This window comes from Salminus brasiliensis, chromosome 9 (genome assembly GCF_030463535.1).
Source record: "Salminus brasiliensis chromosome 9, fSalBra1.hap2, whole genome shotgun sequence".
In the NCBI taxonomy this organism is placed as follows: domain Eukaryota; kingdom Metazoa; phylum Chordata; class Actinopteri; order Characiformes; family Bryconidae; genus Salminus; species Salminus brasiliensis.
Window position 1 is genome coordinate 20,469,224 of NC_132886.1, and position 27,991 is coordinate 20,497,214.

The 27,991-nt window shown below is 38.4% G+C and overlaps 1 protein-coding gene across 2 annotated transcripts; it reads right to left on the reverse strand.

The window, feature by feature from the left end:
- Window positions 1-735: 735 nt before the first annotated feature.
- tspan5a (tetraspanin 5a) lies at window positions 736-27,989 on the reverse strand. 2 transcript variants are annotated; one of them, XM_072687773.1, is made up of 10 exons: window positions 27,585-27,989; window positions 14,961-15,011; window positions 13,102-13,248; window positions 12,720-12,890; window positions 11,647-11,772; window positions 9,208-9,255; window positions 7,948-8,064; window positions 7,741-7,802; window positions 2,907-2,956; window positions 736-2,787 (listed from the first exon to the last, which is right to left on the reverse strand). In XM_072687773.1, the coding sequence occupies exons 1-9, from the start codon at window positions 27,666-27,668 to the stop codon at window positions 2,944-2,946; spliced, it is 819 nt and encodes a 272-aa protein (XP_072543874.1). In that variant the 5' UTR covers window positions 27,669-27,989; the 3' UTR covers window positions 736-2,787; window positions 2,907-2,943. The 2 variants fall into 2 exon arrangements, with proteins under 2 accessions (XP_072543874.1, XP_072543876.1); XM_072687775.1 differs by lacking the exons at window positions 736-2,787; window positions 2,907-2,956 and adding an exon at window positions 6,271-6,651.
- Between the last annotated feature and the right edge of the window lie 2 nt (window positions 27,990-27,991).

Genomic DNA, 27,991 nt, shown 5'->3' on the forward strand with positions numbered 1-27,991 from the left:
TTCTGTCCTCAGTCACTTGCAGGCTTTATCCAGAAGCTTCTCACAAGTATCCCTAAGATACATCAGTGGATCTATGACCTATTCAGGATTGTATTTCCTGTTAAGAGTTTTGTCTATGAAGGCCATGAAATTTTAGCTCTATATTTACTGTAATCATTCACCATCATATTCTTATTTGCGAAATCCAGTTCAGAATCACGGTGGCAGTAGGGCAAGCCCAGGCATCAATGGCTTCAGCTAGTTCCACCAGTTCCTGCTGGGGATCCCCAGAAGATATAATCAAAGGCCTTAGAGGCAAGTCTGTTCACTCTGCAGCAAACTTTGCAGCGCCGCCGGCGTACGAGACCACACCTCTATCTCTAGGAATGGGGAGAGACCAAAACACTGTAACCGAAGTTCAGATTACTGCTTCAGAAACATTTTAAATGATCAAATCTGATGAATAGTTCGTAGCATGCGTTTTTCGGCATGTGTGATGTGTGATAGTATACCTCTACCAACAAATGAATGTTGGGAATGTGTTTGATACTCCTACCAATAGCTCTGGCGAAAGGTCAATTTTGGCAAACCTGCAAGGTAGTTCTGTAGTTCTCATGGCACATTTCAGGGCACAGTTTGTACTGTCAAAACTACAAACCCATCTTGATGTAACCAGTGATGTAATCACCACAACAACAACCACATCCAGCGATCCCTTCCTCAGCTTTAATGTTAACACCACTCCTCACAAAGTCAGCAGGTCAGCACATTGGTTTATTTGACCAAATGAATAACAACAGTGTTCATTACAAACTCTGGCTTCCTCTAACACATCAGATTTTAATAAAACATTTTCCTTACAAATTTTTACATCCTTCAAAGTTAATACAGATTTTTTTTTTATTTGACTCTGTGCACTTCTATTGAACTTCACTGAGCTTAATGCTTTAAATAAACTGTGAAAGGAGTGATTTTGTATGGAAAGCTACTGCAATTCCTTTTTTTATTTTATTTTTTTAATACGTGGCTTCTACAGAAACTGAAGTGTTCTAGACATGTCAAAGCTTAGTGTCATTTGTTGAATGCATCTTATAACATGAATCCATGTTAAATACTTTGCATTGCTGTCAAATAATAAAAATGACTGACCTCAGGCCATCCTGAATGTGCTAAATATATAAAGCCTTCTACTCTTACGTATTGTGCGTTAGCTCTAATTCTGACTTCTGAACTAACAACTTTCCCATTAATTCATAAACCACCTGACCTTGCAGTCATTCTTCTGCTTACTGCTGTATTAGAGTTGGTTCAGAAAAGATTGTAGACTGTTTCTGCACGCAGACTATTTACATCCCTCTGAGACACTGCAATGCACTCAGGTAGTTAGCATAAATTAAACAGTGTGTGAAAGGATTAAAAATATATAAAGAAACTGACACTGCATTATTTGAATCCGTTACATAAAAAAAAGAAAAGCTGAAATCAAAATGAAATCAGCAATATAAACACTTACCAGTACAGCCACTGCCCTCAAAGTCAATCAACAATCCCTTTATAGCCTGATTCTTTCCATAATGACCTTGCTTCCATATACACAGCTATCCACACACTCATGAGAAAGAGTTTTAACCAGAAAAACAAAAACGTAAAGATACATGCCAGCTTTTCTCAGTCCAGTCTCTATGTACCATATCTGCAGCACACTGTTGAAAACCATGGACAAAAAAAAAAAAAAAAAAAAAAAAAAAAAAAAAAATCAGACAGGTTTGGCCTGTGCTTAGAAAAGAACAGAAGTCCTGTTAACTCTTAGGATTCGAGAAGTTTGTCAATAAACTAAATGTGAAACGTCAATTTTAAGGTAATTTTAAGCTGCAAATTTAAGCTGTATAATGTGTTTAATTTGGGGTGATTTGTTACCAGCTCAGGGGTGTGAGAGGACATTTCACAGCCTCAGGCACTCTAAGGAGGAAAGGTGCCACATCAGGGGTTGGCAACAAGACCAGCGTCCGGCACAGTTTGCCGATTTCCCTGCTCCAACAGACCTGCTACACCTGGCACTTAACAGGTGAGTTGAATCAGGTGTGCTTGAGCAGGAAAAGCTGACAACTGTGAGGGAATCTGGACCTCCTGGACCGTGGAATGGTGGAACCCTCCAACCAACGTACCAGAGATTTTCCTTCTATTTAAAGAACCATTTAAACATGTAAAGAACCACTGGAGCATCCTTGGTTGTTCTATACAGAATACAGATCACTGCCCCTAAATACCCCGGTTTAGGGTGTAAGGATCGTTGGAAAAACTATGAACTTTTCCAAAAGATTTCCACTGTATTCTCATGTATAACCAGTATATTTGCAGAACTCAGCAGCTGTGTGGGAATTCTGATTAAACTGGCCTTCGGTCCTTTCAGCACAGAGAAACGTGTTGCTGTTACTGTCTGTGGTAATCGGCAGTGCAGCACAGATGCAGCAGATCGAGGTTAGGTTGGAAAATGCTGGAGGATTCATCTAATACGGGAAAGCTCACTGCCAGTGTGAGAGGCATGCAGTGCGTTTAGAGACACAGCTCTAACAGTTCGAACACACACTCACACTAACAGAGGATCTCACATTCACATACACACATAACCCCCCCCACCCCATTTTTTACATTACTTATACAGGTATTAGAACACTGCAAACACTTTAGAAAAATCCCTATTTACACATAGTAAAAGATAATGGTACAGATCACATTTGTACACACAACTCCAGTGAACTTGGCATGTAGAGTTTGCTGCGTTGCTGGCGCTCTGATTCGGGCGTAGTCCTGTTTGTGGGCAAAACACAAAGTTTAGAAATAGGCTTTCTAAAAATGAACACTGTGATAGTTATGACAGCATTAGCTACACACTCTTGTAAAAGTGGGCTGAGGTTGTTGTGTGTTACCTGTGAATATCGGAGGGGACGCTGAGAAGCTGCCACTTTAGGTGAACAAGCTGCAGAAGAGGACGAAAGGAATAGGAAAGTCAACTGTGTGTCCAGACAACTAATTGAGTCTAAGTTGCTTATCTGCAGGCAATCAGTGATGAGCTTGATTTTTACAACCTGTAACTTCACTAATATTTAGTTAAATACAGGTTTTTGGAACCATGTTTTTGGGGCCTAATGAAAATGTAATGAAAACATAAGATCTTCGCTGCCACACAAAACCCTCAAATCTCGTCGACCGCGGTCTTCACACACCAACCCATTTCATTCAAATGCCATTAAATCATCACTACTCTTTAATTATTACAGGCTTGTGATTACACTCCTGTTGTACCTTTTTTCGGACGTTCAGGCACAGTGTATAGTAGTGTATGCATGATGTTGTACAGTATTGTACATCTTTTCTTTCTAACTATCCATACTGACTTTTGCAGTCATCTAAGCTTGAGGTATCTTTGGATTCTAGCTTATTAAAACTAGCTAGTGATATTTTCTGAGTGAACGGCACTTTGGATTGGAGCGTCTGATAAATGCCATAAATGTACATGTAAATGTAAATCTCAGTTTTTCACTTTTTGATATAATGTGAATCCGGCAGTTGTTATTTACATTTTATGAAGAATGGACCGCTAGAAATGCTCCAAAATGACCAGAATGAAATACTTTTTTCAATTTCCACCAAACAATAAGATTTAAAGCTTTTCTCTTGTTTTGGAGGTAAATGTTTTTTGCATGACAGGGACCATATCCAACTCCAGTACTACAGTCACAGCAGTGCAAAATCTACACTGAGAACAGCTTTGGTAACACTTCTGTAAGCCCTGTATTTCCACACTTTACCAAAGCTTATTCACAGAAGAAGAATTTTCTTGTCAAACAAACCAATTGTATAAATCCACATGAGTGTTCAGACTGCAGAGCTGCATATCCAGAGAACTGGTCTGAATCAGACTTGAAACCTCATGACTTCAATTAGACTGAAAAAGTCAGATTTCTTCTGGCATTCTTCCACTCCAAAAACAACCTTTCAGCTAAAATCAGATATTCTAAAAAAAGATCATTTAAGCGGCCTGTCTGAACAAAGTCTGACCCTCTCGATCCATCTCATTAAGTGCTTGGTAATTAGCTAATCAGCTGAATCAGAGGCAATATGAAACTCTGCAGTGCTGTAGCCATCCAGGACTGTGACTGGGCACTACTGGACTAGTGTAAGCTCTACTTGCCTACATCTGGGAAGCTTATGTTACAGTATTAATTTACCGTACATAAAATGGATGGATTAATACTCGCCAGTTTACATGTTACAGTTTTGAAAGCTTGAAAAGACATTAAAACAGCATCATTAACTGGTCTAGTCCTGTTTTACAGACATACAAGCTTCCTAGCAAAGTCCTTATATACAGTGTGGTCTGTAAGTCGTTAGCCAGTAACAGCTGCTTTGTCTCTGTTGTTCTGTCAACACTGCAACACTGAGCAGTATTCACCACTGAGAACTGCAGTATTGTGAAGATCGAAGGCAAAAAGCCCCTGAAATGAGCAGAATCTGAAATCAGACAGCAAACTGGTGCATCATCAGCAAGGAAAACACCATGTTGTTTATTAGGTATGTGAGATTATTTGGATAATGTTTATTGGTCATAGACATCTGGCAAATATAGATTGTAAAGCACATGGTGGTCTTATTTAAGAGAATGCTAATTTGACCGATGGCTGAAAAGGGAGGACTGTGTATAAAGGGAGTAGTTGAAGCAAAAATCTAATTGACTTGATTCATCAATTAGCACAGATGCAGTCACTCAGCCCAGATGTTTGATATCTGATATGTGTTTCATTAGATTTCTGTGGAAGATGCTAGGCTAATGTTGCTAACAGACTGTTGAATCTCGTCTCGGTAAATATGTACAAAAATTGTATTGGCTTCAATAAAGCTTTGAAAGCATACTTTTATTAGGAAAAATAGCATGACTAGACCCTATTTAAATATTCTCACTACATTTGGAACAGTTATGTAATATGGCTCCTGAGCCAGATCAGTTTGTGTGGATGTGGAAAGCAGTCACGATTTTCTAGTTCAATGTTCTGGAGTAACAGAGACAAAACAACAAAACTGTCCAATTACTTACAGACTGTAACCTGTAAAAATACATGGGGTAAGCATCACTGTACAATCTCTGTATGAGCAGAAAACCCTAAGAATTCTCTCAGGAGAGCAGGGCAGACATGGGGTTATACAGAAGGCTGTAGCAAAGCAAGCCAGCATGTGAGGGGTGAAGATAGAGATGGGGTGTTAAACTGCTGCCCACAGCATGACACAGCACACTGAGACTACAGAGACTAAAGACAGTGGAGATGACCTGGAGGAGTATAAGGGCTGATTTAGGATCACAATGAGCCTGGAGTGAATTAGGGGCCACAATCACTGTCTGAACTGTGCTGAGATAGAAACAGCTCCCGTTTACACACCGCCTCAACTCTTAGAAGCTGCACTTCGTTTCTGCAGTAACAGAAGCATGGTGTAATTAGTTCTTACTCGTAGTTCAGAGACACAAGCTGACAATTCAAAAACAGCTTCTGAACTTTGTAAGCGGAAGAGGAAATATATTATTAAGATTTGGACTAAAAATCGCATTTGGAAAACTATAATAGAGATTTTAGAGAATTAACCATTTTAATATTATTACAATATTAATATCATCAATAGTCACATTATTATAAAAAAAAAAAAAAAAAAAAAAAAAAAAAAAATATATATATATATATATATATATATATATATATATATATATATATATATATATATATATTCACTATACTAAAAAAATACAACTAGTATCAATAATATTACTATAACAATACTAACACCATCAATCATCCTACTAATCATACTAATCGTCAAGTATCCGTTTGAAATATTGACCAAATGTAAACATCTGCCCAATACCAACATTTTAAAGAAATTAATGGTGTTTGATATGATATGATTTCAATATAATTATACACCTCTATAAAATTACAACAAATAATAATAAAAATAATTGATAAGTGACGACTCATTGGTGTTAATTGCATAGTAAGATGTCAAAACTTTGGACACACCTTTCCATTTTTTATGTTTTATTTATGTTGGTTTAATCACCTTTAATGTCTCACTTCTTAAAATTTGTTTCTAAAATAAATATGAATTACAAAGTGTATGCCTATGTATGAATTTATTTCCAATCCAAGTTTTCAATAATAATAATACTAATTAATACAGTTGTAGTTTTCAACAGGCAACAAGTTCACTACATACTTACATATGTATTTATTCATAATTCAGATATTTCTATTTTTAAATGTTAAAAAGGTGTGCCCAAACCTTTGAGTGGTAATGTATGCATTTCTCTAACAAACAGTACTATAGAGTACTAAGTGCTAGATGAGGGTCTTGAATGCATGGTGTTTCAGTGACTGTGTTTAATGTTAGTAAAAGGCTTCTGGTCAATGTCAGATTAAGGAAATGTGCTGAAATTGGAACCCTGTAAGAGAGAGAGGAAGGGGAGGGAGAGGCTTTCAGGGCCGTACAGGTTTCACAAAGTGGAGAAAGATCAGAAAGAGGCGTACGATTTGCACCCACCAGGTGAGCACACACCTCCCTCATGAGTGCACTTTCTTGCTGGAGTGGGAGGCGGGACGGCGGACAGCGTAAGAAGGGGGTGGCAGCCTGATGAAAGCGTGGGGGAGGAGAAGTGAACTGGTGAGGTGAGCTGGCATAGTAATGGCCATGGTAGCGTGTAAAACACACACACACACACACACACACACACTGTGTAGGCTTGCCCATGGAATTGTAGGAGCTGGGCAGTTTTCTGTTACATTCGGATAAACAATTTTAAACTATAATAATAATAATAATAATAATAATAATAATAATAATCAATATGTGGAGTAGCTACTTAAAATAGTATGTTTTGCATTATTAATGTAATTAACCTTAAACATGAGGGTTATGATTATTATATTTATACTAACATACTCACATACTGTCCACAAGGGGGCAGTCTTGAGAGCTGTATTTCTGTCTACTATTGTCTATGTCCTAAAAAACTCACTCTGCACCAATAAAAAATGATGAACAGTTCCCCTGAATATTATGTACCCTAATTATAACTGATGACTACTGTTGCTAACCAGAATGGTCAAGATCCTCACCTGGTTGCCTTAAATCATGTATAGTTGTTAACTAATCTCATTTAGGCTTGTTTATGTGGCTTCTTGCACTGTATAACAAACTTCTATCCATAAAACATACATGTTTTATACTTTTCATAAACGCCCAGGTTTCAGGATGGCTGCTACTCCTATTTTGCACACCTCTGTCCATTTAAATTAAAGACCGCATGCCATACAGTGCAGTGTGTCAGAAACCACATCAGCAAGTCTAATGAACAAGAGATTACCTAACAACTTGGTACACTTTGAAGCAAATGTGATGATGATGATACTAATTGGTGAGGTAAAAGTATCTGTTAGCTTAATTAGCTTTAGCCATAACTGAAGACACCCTGATTGATCTGCTAAATGTAATGTAATGGGGAATGTAAGGGCAAAATCGTGCTAAGTCCATCACTTTAAACGTTAATCAGAATTACATCAGATGACTCAGTAAGCTGGAAATCTGAAAAAGAAGAGGAGGCCCTGCCCTGTGCTCTGTGGGAAGCAAGCTGGTTGAATGTGGGTGGTGCTGCGCGCAGAAGCAGAGCAGACAAAGATGAATGTGTTTTAAAAAGCTTAAACTGCAGCGTTCGCTTACCAGCTCGCCTGCACCGCTTCAATATCACTCACTAGGTTCTGGGCCAGGCATATTCCAAATATCTGCCAAACAGAAACCAAGACAACCTCATTACTCCGGTTAAAGATTTAATAAATAAAAAACACTGAGGCCGAGAGTTAAAGCAGAAAAGCTCTGGAGTATGTCTTATTACATGAGTGTTAGAACGAGAAGGGGAAGCTAGCTCACCTGTAGAAGTGCAATTCCTATAAAGATGCCTGCCACTACTGTCAGATTGTCCTGTAACCACTTCTCAAACTGAGGCACACAGCCTTTCACATGTATGTACGTCCTCTGCTCATCGCTCTGAGGAAACAGACAATACAGAAACCTTAAGATCAGATTATCAGACTTCTGTGGTGAAACCAAGCATTCCGTATTCTTCTCCTTCTAAGAGGAGATAAAGAAGTAGTGATTTCCCTGCTCGAACACACCATCTTCACCTGGTCATGAACAGGTAAGCAAGTGTGTTTAATCAGAAACAGCACTAAATCGTCCTGAGGAATAAGCCCTCCAGGAATAAGCCCTGTTGTATGGTGTAATTTTGATGGCTGCATGTTATGGCCTGTAGGGGGCTCCTTGTGCTCACAAGTGTCTGCTTGGGAATCTCCCCTCGCATCAGACTTTGCCACTATTTATTTATACAATTTCTCCATCTAAGATTTGTTTAGTAAATATATGTCCTTTTGGAACATTTATGATGGATCACCCATTAGGTATGTAAAGGGGCATCTGACCCTATCAAATAAAGATTTATGAGACATATTATATTATGTATGAATAAGAGTATGATTAATTAAAGATGATAAACATGAGGCTAGAGGACACATTGTATTTTGAATATTGATTTTAAGTGCTCAGGATACACCAACATGAACATCTCTGTCGCGTAAAGCCCTGAATCTTCCACATGGCAGCTTTACAGGAGAAGGGAAAAGCCCTTGTAACTGCACAGTCAGTGTAAAAAAGTTTTAGGCCAGTGAAAGTTAAAGATGCTTTAGAGGCACAGTAATATGTAATTCCACAGACTTAAGCTGTGTTACTCAGTATCATTTTTTCATGGCTGTATTTTAGGTAGAGGTAAAAAAGGTAAAAGTGCACGTATTTGTCACTGTACAGCGAAATGTGTACTCCGCATTTAACCCATCTGTGGTATTAAACACACTCACACACACACACTAGTGAACTAGGGGCAGTGAGTACACACACACACCCAGAGCGGTGGGCAGCCAACTCCAGCGCCCGGGGAGCAGAGAGGGTAAAGGGTCTTGCTCAAGGGCCCAACAGTGGCAGCTTGCCGAGCCCGTGAATCGTGTACTGTTGCTGACAGAGACACTTTATGCAGAATCAAAGGTGAAAACCAGAGGCGGATTACGTCTCGTTACTTTTCTAAAACTGAAATTTGAGGGAAGGCAGGGGAAGGAGAAACAGAACGAGAGGTCAACGTACCGATTTGGCCCGGACATCATATCCGCACTGTGTGTTGATGACATCCTCCTATAAAACAGGAAGCAGACTATAAATAATCGTTCTTCAGAATAGCCGGGGGGGAAAGTGGACAGCGGGGTTTTATTTCTGAGGAGGCGCTCTGACAGTGGCGTGGAGGAGACAGATAAGAGGCAGGAAGGAAAGATTAATTTTGAATTGAAAAACAGACATATCAACGCTCTGCCCACTAACACGCCTTCATTGCAACTTTCGTAAGGATGGACAAGCTTTAAAGACTGTTTGTAAAAATCTATAACCATATTTCTTTCTATAGAGTTACTATTTTAAGCAGCATTATGCAAGAATTGGTATTTTGTGCTCATGGGCTCCCCCTATAGTTGAGGAAAATACTATCATCACAATTTTTATCATAGTACTGTAATCTTTTACACAGAAATACAAAATAAATGTCACTGAAAATGAAAAACATTACAAAACATAAATTTAGTAGTAGTAGTAGTAGTAGTATAATACTAAAGTAGAAGTAATAGTTGCGCATATGTGGGTGGAGCATGGATAGACTAGTTAGAGGTAATACGCTGCCCTGCCTTCCTTGTCTAACCTCACCTTTAGTGCTTATTAAAATGAATTCCAGATATGAAAGAGCCCTACATGACACGCATTTGCACTGCTTTGTGTTTGCTTCTCCGGTTCCTATTTGAGTAGTAATATCTCTCCGCATGGCGCCCGTCTCCGCTGTCTGACTGCTGATGAAATTTAACTACACATAGGAGGAAGAAAGCCTGCAGTCAAACTGTTTAATGCCTGCAGATGATGATTTATGAAAGGTTAATAACTCACAGCACATCATAATCGATGCTCTTTACCTCAGGCACTTTCCTCTGACTCTGCAGCACTTGTTTATTGTGAGTAAAGGTTTTTTATGCACAGCTGTAGTCACCCTGCGTTTCAATGAGCATTCTTTTTCGTCACACATCTACATCTTCCTAATGCATTAGAGATCATGTAAAGAAGTAGTGTTGACAAAAAGAGTGTGAGACCATGTATGCATACTTAAAAAGTAAATTGTTTTTAGTAAGCATATTTTAAAAAGTAATACACAAACTGTAAAATAATGAGGCCCAGGATGCATACTAGTATGTATCTAAAGTAGTACCATACTTGTACATTTTTGAGCATGCATCCTAAATATATGCATACGCCAAAAAAGTAGAATGCATAACACTGCCAGTATATACAGTATGCATATACATAAATGCATGTGCATATACTTCCAGTGTATGCATATTTGAAAAGTAGCACACAAACTATTGTAAGCATGTGCAGGCTTCAAACGTATGGGTATTATTTACAAACTATATGCATACTTAAAAAAGTAGTATGTTTACATTAAAATACTATTCATATTTAAAAAGTGTCTTTAAATGTCCACAGAAACATGCATGCTGTTTACAGTGTATACATACTTAAAACGCAGTACGCATACATTTTAAAAATATCCTCAAACTCATAATATACTTAGTATACTTAAAAATGAGCACAGTGGTGTACATAATATTTCCAGTGTATATGCACTTTAAAAAGTAGTGCGTATACTGCTTTAAGTGTATGCACATTACATTTTAAGCATGTATACTATTTCCAAAATATGTAAAATAATAGTATGTATACTTAAAACAGTATTTGTGCTATTTCAAGGATCTGCATAGTGCTTTTTTTAAAGCTTGCATTATTAAATTTTCAAGGACATGCATTTACTGACAATGGTATGCACAATGAACACTATTTCAAGTATATGCTTATAGTATAAGTATATTTAGTAAGCATACCTAGTGTATATTTCTAAAAATAGTATGTAGTATAGTACACTGGTATGCATAGTATGTCTATGTATGTTTTATTAGGTTTATAAGAATGTATATTTTTTAGATCAGCTTTAGATCCAATAGGTATAAAATATCTACTGGTCAGAATTGTGTAAAGAGAATTAGTTAAAATAAGTTTTTTTCTTTTTAATTATTTTACTACATCAGATCATTTTACTTCGCAGACTTTGGGTGGCTTCCGCCTTGGTAGAAGGTCAGCCCCCCCTCTGATATGTGAAGCTAAGAATGACAGATGACTGGGTCAAGAGGGAAGTGATGGGGGAGTAAAGGGTTGCACTGATTTCAGAGACACATAAACAAGAAAAGGATTACATTTATAGGTTAGATTTGGGAGGAGTGGCTTCAGACATGTTCCTCCTCTCAAAATGTAGTTATTTTATAACAAAATGAGGTTCAGCGTACACTATTAACATACTAATCTTACATATTTTGTTGCAATATTTATTTTCAACTGATAATCAGTAATCTGTACTGGAACACATTCTCAGAGTTACATTCCCAAACGTTACTTTTCAAAACCCATTCTACCTGCCTCTATGCATATCTCTCTTACCGCTGGGTCCTTGGTGCAGCAGGAGAAGGGCACCCCACACTTCTCTCTGCTGGGGTTGCTGTCTGTACAGTTGAAGTAGATGTTAAGGTTCCAGTCATCAGCTCCAAAGGCCCCACAGCACTCCCACTGTAGAGACAACACAGTTTCTGATCTACCAAATCTACTATGACTGAAAATGAATAAGGATACAGAACAGACAACTTTAACTAATCATCTGAAGATCTGAAGGATCCATGATCAGCTCAGTTGTAGCCCTCTGTCATCCACTTCTAAAGGATGTCAGTTAAACCAAATCTATTTCCATGTAAGTTCATGTCTGTAGCCCACGCTTACATAGAGTGCTTTATCATTTCTGGCAGGCAGGGTCACAGTTCTGGCTAGTGGGTGACGAGCTGTGCTGAACTCCGATATCTAATTAAATTCGTCCTGGAAGAGTCATCTGCCGAGAGCAGATCTGGCAACCGCAGCGAGACACAGAGGCCCCAAACAGAGTTGAAAAAATACACTTCTGTCTGACTGCTCGTAGCTGCAAACTGTCATCTGGGGTTCAAACATATTTGTGCATTTCTGTGCGTTTGCAGATGAAAAGGCAGAATATCAATAGTATAAAGAGAAAAAAGTGGACACAGTTCATACCAAATAATATCACAATACATTACTTTTTTAAAGCAATTTTAGGAAAACTGTCATAGTGTAAAAAAACAGCATTATATGCATAAAATGCCAGCCAATCAGGAAAACCAGGAAAATCAGCATGATTCATAATAACAGGGTTGTAACAAAATAACAAGGTTGTAAATAACTTGAAAAAACCACATCTGGCATTTTTGTAAAAGTAATTACTATTTTATTTATACATCAAAGAACAGCTTAAAATACGAAATAAATGCATTTTATGCACCTTTAATGATCAATTCTGCCATTCACTACAAAAAAACTACTGATAGCTTGTTCTCCCTCATGCTCTCTTTTTCTTTCCTTTCTTTATTTTCTGAGAAATTCTTCATCATCTATATCCTTGACTCATAACTAAAATAAAGTGTATGTTTGGCACCCAACTCTCTCGCTCTTACGTATTCCTGGGTGAAGTCGATAAGGTTCTGGAGGTCGATGTCATCTCTGTAGGCTCTGATGTTGTTGTTGATGAAGAAGTTGAGCTGGTCTTTGATCCAGTCTTTAAAAACAAAGGCAAGAACTCCTGCTGTCAGCTCCAGGAAGAATATAATCCCCAGAAACACAGAGAACTAGAACAAACAAGAGCAAAAAAAGAGACAAGAACTCAAATCACTCGTCATTAGTATTTGTCCAAGTACACTCTTCAAAATAACAGTGCCATAAATAGTCATTTGGAGCGATTCCATAGAAACCCCACTTTTTGTCTTCTAAAGAGCTTCTCAACTGATTATTGTAAAAGAGTATTTTTTTTGTAAAAGAGTATTATGACTGAGCACTCACAAATTTGAGCAGGAAGGTGTTCTCTCTCAGAGCTCCAATGCAGCCAGCAAAACCAAGGATGAACATTACTCCTCCCACCACCAGAAAGAGCCAGACAGGGTCGAACCCACCAAGGTCAGTGATGGACGAAATGTTTGAGAGCACACCCTGACAGAGAGAGAAAAAGAGAAAGGCAGACGGGTTAATTTAGACACCACTGACAGATGTGTGATTGTCTGTAGACAACCGGACCTGAAATGTCCTACAGAAAGAATGCGGTATCTAAACTGAGTAGTGTCCTTCCTATTAAAAGTACCTTTAACTGTAGTGCTTTGCAGTGCTCTGTAGTATTGACTATGATCATTTCAAACACGTCCCCAGTGAAGATTTAACGCAAGCAGAGGCCATGAAAGCACTGTAGAGTAACCCAGAGAGGCTTTCACAGAGAGTGAGATGGGATTGAGAGGTTTCACATGAAAAGTGTTTCAGCACTGAATCACTTCCCATCTAAACACAGAACAGTTTAGACGTGGGATCCTCTGTGCCTTCGGTGCCTGGTACACTTATCTTTACAGCTGCAGTTACATGCTCCCAAAGGTACACTTCGTAGGAACAGCAAGTTGCCTACTAGGAAAAGTAAGTGTGTTTCTGATATAAACAGAGGAAGTATTAAAGTAGAAATTCACTGATATTTTAAATTCTCGGTATAAGTAAACGTTGATGTAGAGTCATTTAGAGTGGTTAAAAGGGAGACAAACTTTAGAGAAACATTCAAAGGGACATTTCAGCAAACGCAATGTGAGTGTTTTTCCTATACACAACCTACACTAGTTGCATAGGGCCCCTCACCTGCCAGTGGGAGCTCACTCATGGCGAGTAATATGACATAATATATTTTATAGTCAACTATTAAATAGTTAGATGTGCTGATCATCATCTTAAAAACATTTGATCCAAATGCTAGATCAACTATATTTTTGTCTTCAATAAAGAGGACAGTGGGGGCACACAGATATCCACTGTAGTTAGACTGCTGTGGCTGGGGGGGATTCAAGTAGGCCTAGGGGCTACTTGAAACACCCCTTAGCCACGACATCGAAATCGTTTTTAAGATAATCGTCATACATTCAACCAGCTGTGTCCAAACTTTTGACGGGTTAATTTTATAATTTTTTATTTTCATTTTGTATTGCATAACACAGAAAAGGTAAATTAAAGGCGCTCTTATATTCACGGTTGCTTGTTATTAAAGTTATTAAGTTATTATTAAAAATAAGAAAGCGCTGCACCTGATTGTAGGCAGTACTTAGAAGTGCAGATGTTTACTCAGGCCTACTTACACTAGACTGCCAGAGACTCTTTGCATTACCCAGTGCCTTCTGTGGCTGGTAATCGCACAGCATCAGAATCTGTCATTATCAGAATCGGTACAACTGTATGCTGTAAATAATGTAACAATAATCAGATACCTGCACACTGCATGTAAATGTGTGTGTCTGTGTGCATGTATATGTTTCCTATTAGAGCATTTATTTAGCCCACAAAGCAAATTGGAATCTGATGTAAAAAATCATGACTGATCTATGTACCCCTGACAGTGAGAAAAACTGAACTGAGACTAAACTGTAAGTGAAAATTGGGAAACAGAAACTGAAATTAGTACTAGGTTGACTAAATGTTTAGGTGTCAATATAAGGAAAACAAGTTTCTCACAGCGACTGCAGTCACTCTAGATAATTCTCAGTATGTCGTAACATAACAGTGTGTGGAAAAGTTAGATTAATGTAGATTAACGTAATGGCAGAATGTGCTGTTGACAACTAATTCAAAGAACATATTTTATGTAAATCCAGCAAATGTTCTCCAAATGTTCTTCTCACCTTCTCACTCCATGCCCACAGTCCGATGCCCAGGAAGGCCACCCCCAACAACTGCAAAAAAGAAGAGAGTTTCAGTTACGTTCAAATGTTAGCGGACACCCCTTCTAATGAATGCATTCATCTACTTGTAGTTGTAACCATTGTTGACACAGATGTGCAAATGCTGTGTTCTCTGGAATGATGGTGCTCCATCTAATACTTTTGGTTTAAGTTGGGGAGTTAGGAATGAGGGCGGGTGTTGATTATCCAACACCCTGACCTCACTAGTCCTCTGAATGCAATCAAATCCCCACAGCAATGCTCAGAAATCTAGTAAAATGCCTTCCCTGGACACGTTTGTTACTCCAACAAAAGGATAAACCTTTTTTAATATCCTTGATTTCAGAAAGAACAATGAATGAGCAAGTGTCCCAATACTTAAATATAAATGAATAAATAAATAAGTATATTTGTATATATCCATGTGAATGGTATGGTGTAGTTTATTAAATTACTATGACTTTCAGTCCACTTGCAAAACCTTTGAAAAGAATGCACCAAAACAACAGAAATAAGTCCAGAGGTCAACAAGTGGGAGAGAGTACTGACTTCTTGATCATTTGCATGTCAGAATGAGAGTCGACAAGAGGCCTGGACTTGCTTAGAGGCACTACGTGAGACTGCTCTAGTTTCACCACACAAAAATGTTATCAAGTAACTCTTTAGAGTTATCAGGGAGTCGAGAATGTAACTCCTTGTGGAGTCTAGCACCGAATCAACTGAGATTGTAAACTCTCCAAACATATTTGCAGTATCAACAAGTGCCATGCTCTCCTTCATACCTTCAATATTTTGAGGAAGAAATTCTACTTTGCACATTGTGAGAGGACAACTTTTCAAGGTTTCCAGAACCTCTTCAAATGTGAAGGTTTAAAAAAAATAACTTAAAATTGTTCTAAAACTTTTCCATTATTTGATGCTTCCATTACTGACCCATTAAATATATATATATTCAGGCTCTTTAGGAATAAGTGGTTCTTATTTTGCTCAAAGAACCATCTGTAGAATCCTTGTGTTTGCAGTTTTTAACAGATTAAAAACACATACAGGAAACCAGTGACCAGGCGATAAATATATTTAAATTAGAATCCAAAGTGACAGTTCCATCATCATCATGCCAGCAAAAATACTAGTTGACTAGTTTTCCAGCACATGGAAAAGGCTGACTTGAGGTTATTGGGAACACAGAAGGCTCTGAAATGGCTGAAAAGGCTAAAAGCTAACTCAGACGATCATTGGTTTAATTTCTTCGTTAAAGTTCCAGGCTATGCTAGGTTAGGCTAGGCTGTGTTGCTGTGGGCTGTCACACTGATTATTATATATTTTGTGTCAACCAAAGTCACATACTTACTATTTACACATGAAAAAGCTACTTTAAATACATAATAAATGCATGTTGTGGAGTTTTAGAGATTTAAAGAACTTCATAATGTAACGGTTTTACAACAATTTACTGGCCAAGAACCTTCAGCACATTTATTTTTTATCTTATTTCACATTTTTTTTAATTTCCACCTACCTACTAGAGCGCCCCCCCATCATATGAAACTTTCACACAAAGCGATGGAAGGGCGAAGACAAGCACATGCTTCCTCAAAGTCACTTGAATGTTAATGCTAGAGGAGGTTTGGATCTCTGCAGTTTGGGGTCAGCGACCCTTTATGCACCTTATTCACTCGGCATGTGGTCGGACCCTTTGTGGCGAAGTTGGTGTGGTTCTTCAAAGTTTCCGCTTTTCAGGAATACCACTCACAGTGGATTATGGAATATCTAAGAGGAAAAAATTTCGCCAACTGACTTGCTGCATAGGTGGCTATTTCACACCTGTGGCAATGGGACTGCATCAAACACCTAAATGCAAGGATTAAGAGGTGTTTCCCAATATGTTTTGTCCATATAGTGTGTTACAACATGTCTTGGCACACTGACTACTACTAGGGAAAAATAAATCATGATAAATCATGTTAATTCGATTTTCTGTCTAACTATTCTTTAACAGAGTACCATGACATTTGTAGAGTCTGGGCTAGATTGTGCATAGTGTTGTTTTGTCAATTCCTGATCGCCGTGACATTTAAGACATTCACTTATACTTAGAAGTGGACAGAAACTGACACGGCAGATTTTATAGTCAAGACTGCAGAGTGTCAGTGTGCTGAGCTCTGTGTATATTTATAAGTGCTATAAAACCAAGCACTTATTGAGAAGAAGAGCTGAGGGCCTGTTTGCACCTGGCATTGTGTTTTTGGTGATAGAATCACGTTGGGATTTCTAGGTGTAAACATCACCAAGACGCATTGTGATCGGATTATGATCAGATCACTCAAACCACATTTGGAGGTGGTCAGAGACGGATTTTGTCCAAGTGTAAACAGAATGCATTTTCAGTGAACTGTCGAAAAAAAGAGTAATAATAATAATAATAATATTACTAATAATAATGACAATCTTGGTTAGTAGTAACAATTACTGTGGATCTGGGTTTCTCTGTCCCTCTTGCTCTCTCTCCCTGTGTGCGCCCTTGCACTTGTGCTTACCTGTAGATGAGAGCACACAGTTACACATTTTTTTCCCTTTGGTGTTTCCAAACAGCAACAATTAGAAATCCCGCCATAAAGGGAATGTGAGAACCATCTATTGTTCAGTGTTGCAGAACCTCCACCTTTCCATTCAAAGCATTTGTTTACAAAGAATCTCAATTGGTCACACGCATTAATGACAAGTGTAAAGACAATCGGGTCAAAGTGTATCCAGACACTATCCAGTTTCAAAAAGCATGTTAATGCCAGGTGTAATCGGGCCCTGCGAAACAAAGAAATGCCTTCTACATAAGGCTTATTGTTCCAGACCCAAATATGTCATTCAGTGGCTTCTGTGCATGGAGACTTCCTTTTTGCTAGAGTCTCTCTTCATTAGGACTGTTGGGAATCACATATTTAATATTAATTAGAGTTACAAATGCATGTCTTGATTCTCTATTCCTGTGGTATGGATCTCTATGTACATATGAGCTCGCAACTGAACGGCCATTGTTCATGTTGGAAAACAGGAACAGCTCTGTATTTCCCAGAGGACCAGATGTTTGGTCTCTCAAGACTCCAAAAAAGGAGGTCTGACAGATCCAAACTGCCAAAGAGGAAAAACAGGAAGAAATATAGAATAAAAGCATGAAGTTCAGCATGGGAAAGAGATTTCATTGAGATTTATCAAGTAGATGTATCAGTTTAGAGATCTGCTTCAGAAAAACAAATGTGTGCGTGGGCTCAGTGTAGACAGGCCCTTTTGTTTGCTCATGTCTCTTTTACTCACGCCAAGAGACTTGGAAATGCTCCAGAATTCTGTTCACAACTCCAAATGCCCCCTGCTACCCCCTTTTTGTCCAGTCATTTCACTTTAAATGGCTGGTTTTGTCTCTCATAACGGCCATCTTTTCATTCTCAGGACCCCTGGGTGCACGCCTACAGTCCGCACAGCCATTACTGTGTGCATTAACTATTTATGGGAATGTGGGTGTGCTGCCTTTTCAGGCCTTTGTTTAAGGATGAAGGTAGGCTGGGATTACCTTCAGAGGACCCAGGGGGTGATAAGATCTCAGATTATTTTTTCCTAAACTAATAAACAAACAAATAAAATCCTCATTTATCCATTTTCCAGTACAAATAAATAGTAAATGCAGACGGGTTTCAGTAGGATTGGTCGATTGCTGATACTAATCGAGGACGGGTCAGGGCGCTACAGGGCTCCTGTTATGTTCTGTGCAGTGTTTCTCAGGATGAAACGTACTTTACTTTTTAGAATCAACGCTGAAACACAAAAAGATATATTCAAATAAAAGCTGATTATTTAGGGTGAAAAAACTCATCACTTATTAGCTTTCCGACTGATGCTGCTGTACTTTTGGTGGTGGCTAAATGTGGTCTGCACTGTTGCTGTTTTGCGTTGGTTAGCGGTGTCGGTTAGCTCTGTTCATGTGATGTGTGATGTACTCTGGAGAGGGGTACGGTAAAGAAAAACTGGTATCAGCTGTGTATCAGCTGCGATACATAGCCGATCGATTTTTTCATTTCTAGTCACAACATATGCAAACAAATCAAGACAACGATACCAACGATACCAGAGCAAAAACAGAAACAACATTGCTCTCATGTTTATTTATTAGTATTTGGATTTCATTAGATTTGTATTATTATTATTTTTTTAAGCGTCCTATGAACAGTAAATTTGTGTTTCACTGTAAACACAGTGCATCTGGTTCTTGTACATATTTGTATGTTGCAGTTCCAATATTGTTGTCTTGTCCAAGTCCAATAAAAAAAAAAATGAATAAGTAAATAAATACATAGATAATAGACTAATAGCCAATAGCTAATACTGTTAAATTTCTTGGAGTTTTTTTTTGATAGATAATCTCTTTTCTTTTAATGTATGCTGTTGGGTTGTCATGATCAGTCTTACTTAAACTCAGTCTCTCAATCAAAAACAGATTGAATTACCTTCAGCTTTTAATTGATCTCATTCATGGATCAACAGAAATTAATTGGAAGTTTGCATAATAATGTTTTTCTGTCTGACAGACAGGTTTTGGCCATAAGCTATATACATATGTTTTTTTTATAAGTTATTATTGGTATTATATTTTATTTATATTCTTAATTATTCCAAAATATCCAAGTCTCTTTTAAGCAAGCCAATGGCCACAGCGGCAGGAAAAAAAAACATTGGAAGAAATCAAGACAAGAATTACTCATTGTTGGTATGACGTTGGTGATTGGGATCAGACATGTACATATATGTATATCTGAAATGTAGATCCAGAACAAGCATTGCATGAAGCTGTTCATACATATGGATGAATGTAGATGGTAACTGTGTTGCTTTGTGTATCTTTCATTTTCTGGATTGTAGACTGCGTGACTGTAGCTCCTCAGACTTGCTGCAATTCTGATAAGCTGTCAGACTCGTTTCCTCCTTGCCTCATGATACAATCTCTGTGATCCTAGATGTTGTTGGCTAGAATATGGTTTAGTATCAAGTGGAAGAGTGAGAATGAGCTTCTCCATCTTTCCCTGCCTCAGAGCTAAAGGTCGAACATACTGTGGAATTCTAAATGCAGGAAAATGAAACCTATTTAGGTTTATATTATATTTTTCTTTGAAGGTAGAGCTAATCATTATAGCAACACTGCCTGCTGAAATATCTAAATGCAAACAATCTGTGTTTCTGTGGGAGATCAATGTATTTTTGTAATCCATGAAAACTACATTATATTGACCACAGTAACACAGACCACATCATCCATTCACTGATTGAATCATAGTGAATTGTTAATGTATATAGCGATGAGCCATGACATTAAAACCACCTACCTAATATAGTGTAGACCCCCCTTCTGCCACTAAAACAGCTCTGACTGGTCAATGCATGAACTCCACAAGACATTTTGAACTGCACCAGCACTTTTCCAGCAGTTTGTGGTACAGTAGCTTTTCTGTAGACTCTGACTAGTCCAATTCAAGACACTAGGTTGAGACACTGGCCTAGCCATCACAGTTTGTTTCTTGTCAAAGTCGTTCAGTTTCTTCACCTTATGTCAGTGGTTTTAATGTTATGGCTGATCTGTGTATGTAACAATTTAAACGCAGCATTAGTAATAGCAGCCCTATTATAAGATTACAGTCATTTCATTTCAATTACTTGTTGTTCAATACAATGAGTTCACTTGCTAAGATTACTCTAAATAATGTCAAGCAACAGGGTGATGGACCCTTATAAAAAATATGCACATTGCCAACACGTCTGTGTAGACATGTGATACACAGACATGTACGCTATGCCGAAACAGAAATACAGAACTGCACTAAAATCCTCTTTCACATCGGTACTGAAATCAGTACTTCCCCTCGAGCGATAAACAAACCCTGCTTCTAAAAGCCATGTTTTTCACAGTATTTCCTCAGGAAAGCGGATAATTGCATGCACTTGAAAAGCTCTCCTCTTCAACACCAATATAAACTGATCATCCGCTGTCAGTCTTGTGTTATGACACACTGTCATGTTTGTACAGATGAGTGGGCGCAGTTTTTATGAGCAGATTTATGATCATCACTTGTGTTTCAACAGTTATATTCAACAGTGGTATTTTCTAAACATGTGGGTATTAAAATGCATCGTTTTGATAAAGAAATGTTGCTGATAAATCAGGACATAACTCATACCTCTTTGACTTACATTTATATATATATATATATATATATATATATATATAAATGCAAGTCAAACTAATAAAGTGTAATAGCCCATCTAAACATTCTGCTCTGTCTGGGGTTCTAAAAATACATCCCCATCCCTTATCAGCCCTAATTGAATATCTGTCCAAAGCTGAAGATACAGGTTAGTGAATATCTTCTGATACGAATGATTCTGCTATCATCATGTATCTCTATTTTCAACTGTTTAAAGGTATTCATTTAAGATGAGCATCTAAAAGTAGAACCATCATACTCACTAACACCTCAAACATTCAACAGCCCTAGAGGAAGCTATACACAGCTAATAACAGGACCTCTCACAGATTCATTCCTTTGTCCCTCTGATGTCTGATCCTGCAGTTTTCTGACAGTTGATGTAGTGGATGACACTGATGAATAACAAATTGTAAACCACTACTCGAGAAAAGAAAATCCGGCATTACCAAATGCCTTAAAATTTACTAATTCCAAAAACATATTTCCCAAAACAGTTGTGTAAGCCCTGGTCAAAGCTGGAGATGAGCTAAAAAGCAACAGCTGGAAAATATGGTGTTTCTGTCACTTGTAGTCAGCTTTCAGAGACAATCTTGGCTATAATTGTCCATCAGTACCACTGGAGATCGTACACATCACCGCTAGATTCTACTATTGACGGGGAACGGGTTGCTATGTGAACCAGACTCATGACCATGTTTTTTCCTAAAGCAAAAGTCAAAAGAGGGGCATGAGTAAGCAAAAGCCAGAAGACAAGTGGGTATCTGTGCTAGGTTAAAAGCTAACCCTTGCTGACTGAACTCAGATAATACAAAATAATTAGAGATGCTCAGATCTGCTATTAGGATCGGATATCGGTCCTGATATTATCAAAATTAGCTGGATTGGGTATCGGATAATTGGGCCGATCCATAGAACCGATCCTTTCACTTTAATTTGTTGGTGTGAGACTGCACTAAATGTTTACGTTTGCAATTTTTACCTTAAGTTACTTATTTATTCTCAGGTTCAGCTGCTAGATTTTATTTTGAATTACGTAAAATATTTGAAGACAAGATTGATTACTGTTTGTGTGTTTGACAAAGTGAAGCTACTTATTTTCAGTTTTGGCTGATACATGATATATATTTAATATATTTTAAGAAGTTCTTTTTTCTTTTGAATTTGAATGCTGTGTTAAGGTCCTGCACCATTGTTTATTTTAGTGACAAATAAATAGCAATTTAGTACATTTATATCTATGTGTTAATTTGTTGTTTTACAAAGTTAGTAAAGTAATGTTTAAGTCCATCCTAATGCCTTAGGTCTCTCCCACATGGTGAGGTATATGATTTATTAATTAACAATGATATCGGATCGGCATCGGGTATCGACCGATATGTAAAGTTTATGTAACGGTATTGGAACTGAAAAAGCTCGATCAGTGCATCCCTAAAAATAATTACAACAAATAATTCAAATATTCTTCTTACAGTGTTCCTCTGTGTGAGTCATGATGGTGCCTCGCTGCAAACCAGCCAATAAACCCCCATAAAAAGAAAAATCAGTGTCCATATTTGTGCATGTTCTTGTATTAGTATACGTTGAGCAAATGAGCCTTAAGGCTCAATTATAGTGGATAAAACCACATCTGGCCTGTTTTTGCCTCAATTGACGTCACATACCTTCAATGCAGAAATAAGAGAACATTAAAAAAAAAAAGTGAGTAAATAATCTATAGCATCTTTAAGGCAAATATACGATTCATTAACTCTGTTCTGATTGGATGTCCTGTATTTCACCTCATTCTATAAGCACAGCCACAACTTCCCTGTAAAGCTAAACTAAGGTAGGCTGATTATGCAGAGAAATGTAAATGAGCTGATTCGCATGGCATCAGAGAAACTGTAAAGTCAGAACGGCTGCATAGTTTCCTTATACGGACTGTATGGACTGGGAAGTGAACCTGCCTGCCATTCTTTAGGGATTTCCCAGCCAGTCCTACACTGTGGTGTGTGACCTATGTTTTAGTGTAGTGGGAAAACACTGCAGTATGTCATTTGGGTTCTAGCTTAAAGCAATAGGTTGGACGAGCTTGATGAGAAACATCAATTTCCTATATTTAAGTTATTTTTACAGGATATCATTTTTGCAGAGATGCTGGTTGAGCTGTTTGGGTGAATTTTCTGAAGGTGGAGGAATACTATGTATAGCAGGAAAGGCCAAGACATATCCACAGGCAATTGTATTGAAAGAGCAACAAGTAAGGTTACAGGTGCTTCATTTGCCTTAACTGGGGCGTACCCTCAGAAAATGAGATATTTAATCATCTCTCACCTTGATGAGACACAATCCTAAAATATGTGTCCCTTTCAGATACCTGGTGCGCTGACTGCATTCACCATCAGTGTAAAAGCATGTGCATTGCCAGTGTGCCGTAGAAGCACTGCAATGATGCCCCTGGAGGGAGGCCAGCAGCTTTCAGAACCCTTCCAGATCACCTCATTGGAACTAATGGTGATTTCCCTCGGGTCTGCAATTGCCTTTGGGATCAATAACGTTCTAGCTATCTGTCTGTCTATTTATCTACCTATGTATCTAAATCTTGTGTGAGAATCTTCATTCAAAAACACTTTGACGGCTGGAAAAAAAAAACCATCAGGAAATGAGCAATGCCTCCGAAAAAGCCCCAGAAACCCTGCACCATCCTGCCAGGAAAACATCATGTAGAAACAAAGGAGTGCTTTCACTAAAGGAACAAGCTAGTGGAGCTTGACACTCGGTATTAGAGTCCCGCCCTGAAATTGCAGGAACTACGGAAAGTGCACTGAAATGAGCTGAAGTTTGCCAGCAGCTCCTTCGCAACTTATAATAAAGAGGGCAAGGCTTTAGTTCTGCTTATGACAGATAACTGCTAGAGGAGTGCCTCACTTTTCTCCTTGTTTAGTCAGCAGAATGCACCGATCAACGCAATTAAACGCTCTGAACTCATTATGCCATTGACCCAGAAATGACCCTCAAATCTTTTGAGGGGTATTTAATTCCTCTCCTCTGGCCTCATAAGTAATGCAAAGCAGAAGTGGGCGTGGGGCGCGCTTTCATTTAGCTGTTGCCAGGCCATGGTTCGGTTCAAGACTGTTCCAATGGTTTCAGCAAGCTGCACACCAGGATACAAGCGATGACCATGAGCGGTCTGAGCCGAGCTAACGTCCAGAAACAGCCAGAAAATGCCTTTACAGTTAATGTTTAAATAAGCATGTTTTATAATGCATTCATTCAGTTTCTCATTTATTCACCGTGGAGTTGAAGTATTCATCATGTATGTTTTATTCTGGGTTAAACTGGGTAAAACTAAGCAGGCCTATTCCTGTAACCACAGAGCCATACTGTCGCAAGCACACTGTGCTCCACTGTAGCAAGAACATCCACTCGTCTATAAGAATTCAATGATGAAAGATGACAGATGCTCCTCCCGGGAGCATTAACTTTAACACTGCAGAGCTGCTCCCTAAAGCAGGGGTTCCGATTTAGACTGATCGCCGTTAGCTGTTACGTATGGTTCAGTGGAGACTACACAACACTAGGAAGAGTGAGGATGACTACACTCTTACAAATAAAAGTTATTATTATTATTATGAGTATTATTGAGTATTAATGAGTATTATTATTCTTTGCACGATGCCACAAAGAATGGTTCTATACAGTACAAATATTTTATCGCAAGGCCTTTTGGATAAAATCTGTGGTTCATTTATCATCAAATATTAAGTCTTAAAGATGACCAGTGTTGTTATGTGAAAAAGAGAGTTATCAAATCCTGAGTCATGACGCTTTGACATCAGCAGCCAGAGTCAGACAGAGCACAAGTGTTCTCTCCGGGTGGATAGATGGCGCTCTCTGTCCCCTCATCACTCTCAAGCAACGTTGGCCGGCACAGGCCTCTCTTAGCTAGTGTGGAAGAGCAGGGGAACCGGCGCTTCCCTCCAAGTGTGTCGGCTGCCTAGCAATGCCACATCGGCAGTAGTTCGAAAAGAAGCAGTGGTTTCACATTTACTGGAGGAGACGTCTGTTATCTTACCCTCCGAGTGTCGGAAGCCTTACTAGTGCTAGGTGGAGTTACAAACAGGTGGATACATTAGCAGTACCAAACTGGGAGAAAAAGGGACCGTGGTTTTGTTCGGACAGTGACAATCAGGGAACCACTGTGCTTCTATACAGATCCATCTTTAAAGAAGGTTCTTTTAAAAACCTATACAACAGTACCTTCACTACAGAGAAGAACCACTTAACCACTTAATGTTCTTGTTATGGTTCTATAAATAACACCATTCGCTTTTCTAAGGAACCTTTAAATAACACTCTTTTATGGGGTGCAGAATCTTTAAATTATATAGCCAATCGTTAAAGTTTTAAAAGGTTCTTCATACTCACAAATTTTGTTCTTGTAGGGAACATAAGTGGTTCTTCTACTCCCTTAGAGCAATACTTTTGCAGGCTCTTTAGTACAGACAATAGTTATTCCCTATGATTAAAAGCCTGTTGAATATTGTTCTTTGAGTCCTGCTATAGTTCCACTATTATTATTTTTGGTTCTATTTAAAAACCCTTTTAGTAAGAGAACATAGCACCACTCAAATACCCTCTAGAAGTGTTTACATTTAAAAAATACACATTACATTATTAGTAAATTAAAACATGAATAATAAAGGTGAAAGGGTAACATCAAAAATAATAATACTACCATAATACTACCCATCTTTAATTAAACAGCCTGTCCACCATGATTAAGTATTTGATGGGTTTGACGAAGCACATCAGGAATGCAAAGTACTGCAAATTCGCAGAAAAACGAAAAACAGCACAAATGACTCCCACACACTAGCAGGAGACATGAGGTAAACAGAGGTTATTCAGGCAGGCTTGGGTGGAAAGCACATGGTTCTTGTCTTTGTGAGGCTCACTGCTATTCGACTGCAAAGGCAACACAAGCTTAAGGAATCCAATTAATCTAAATAAAGATAATTATATCATAAAAAAAACTATTTCAACTAACAACTATTTCAATTGGTGACATGATGCCGTGTTCCCCAACATGTCAGTACAGAGGGAAACAGAAGCAGGATACCTTGTTAGAGATAACAAGCAGGCAGTAATTGAAGCAAACTGGCAATTACAATAGAGCAGTCTGTTACTGATACTGGTACACGCTGTACAGTAGCACTGAGAGCTCTCCATAATGACCCACAGCAGCTGCGGAGCCTCCCCTCAAACTGCAGTAACTCTGCTTCCTGCTGTTTAACAATCTGAAACTGCAGACTATTGACAAAGAAACCGTGGTGAACTGCCTGACTTTATCATATCTGAAGAACAGTTGAGAACAGTGGGTTTACAGCTGTCCTAATAGAGGGTTTCTGACAGAGCCCACTTTTAATGTGGCACTACAGCTCAGCTTGACACTATGATGGAGAACTTTTTAGAGAACTGGGAAGGGTAGCAACTGTTTATTGTGTTTATAACAACAGTTGTCATCTTCTGTATTAAGAATGAAAAAAGTAATAAAAGAAATAAAAATTAAAAAAGAGCAAAAAGAAAGAAAAAAAAATTAAACACTGCTTAAGTGAATTAGAATGTAATGGTTATTGTGGTAAATAGTAAAAAAGAAAAATATATAGATAATAATTTATTTAATAAAAGCACAATTCCAATATTGTTCAATATTGATGGATGATGGGAGCGAAGCTTAAACGTTTTTATATAAATATAAAAAATATAAATATTTACTTTTTCACATTTAAACTACAAAAATATTTAAAAAATTTTTTTACCCTTTTTTTATTATTAATAGTTTCATGTTGTATAAAAAAGGACGAGATAAAGAAAGTGCTGCAGTTTTGAGTAGGTTAGTGAATAAGTATTATTTTTCTTTGGAATAATTATCAGAAGTGCTCCTTATAGATAATTAACTATGCAATAATGTATTTATAATATTTATCATCATGTTCTTATTTAATAAAAATAAAAAAAAATCGAGAGAGGAACTAAATCAGTCTAAGGACACCAGTGTAGTGCTCGTGTTTTCACGTCGTGTGAAGCTGCAGAGGTTCAGTCGCACTGAGCGCGGAGATAAAGCGGATTATCAGAGACACTGCCCGGGCAGACTGCTCCACCAAATCCCGGAGCTGCTCTCCACAGCCCGCATTACTGAAGTGTATCTCGCTCCGTGGATCTGCAGCTGAACAAAGACAACATCTCTCACATCAACACCGAGAACAACAACAGCCCCAGCGCGGTCAGGCCCTCTGTGAGACAACCTGATCCATAAACCGAGCAGAACAAAGGAGCGCCGACAGGGAAACGCTCTTACCCAGAAGATTATGTTAAATCCAAATATGAAGTATTTGATGCAGCAGCTGACTTCATGGCCCTTGTAATGCTTTCCTGACATCATTGGTGCTGGTCCACATCCGTCTCTTGGCGCAGCTGCTAACTAGTGGGTCACATCCACCGCGGAGAGCAGCAGGTTCAGCGCTGTGGTGATCCGTTATCCCTCCTGGAAAGCGACGGCTCAGTTTCCACACACAACACACATAATGTGGGAGATCTTCGGCGCGGGAAAAGGTTAGCGCCTGAAATCGGTCACAAACGGAACATATTGCTCGTACGATACCGCTGATATCTGATAAAGGCACTGCGACTGAGAATAACGGCCTTTCTTCTGAGATTAGTTTAACCCTCTGCTCGCTTCTGTCCCTGCACTTGACATGGCTGGAT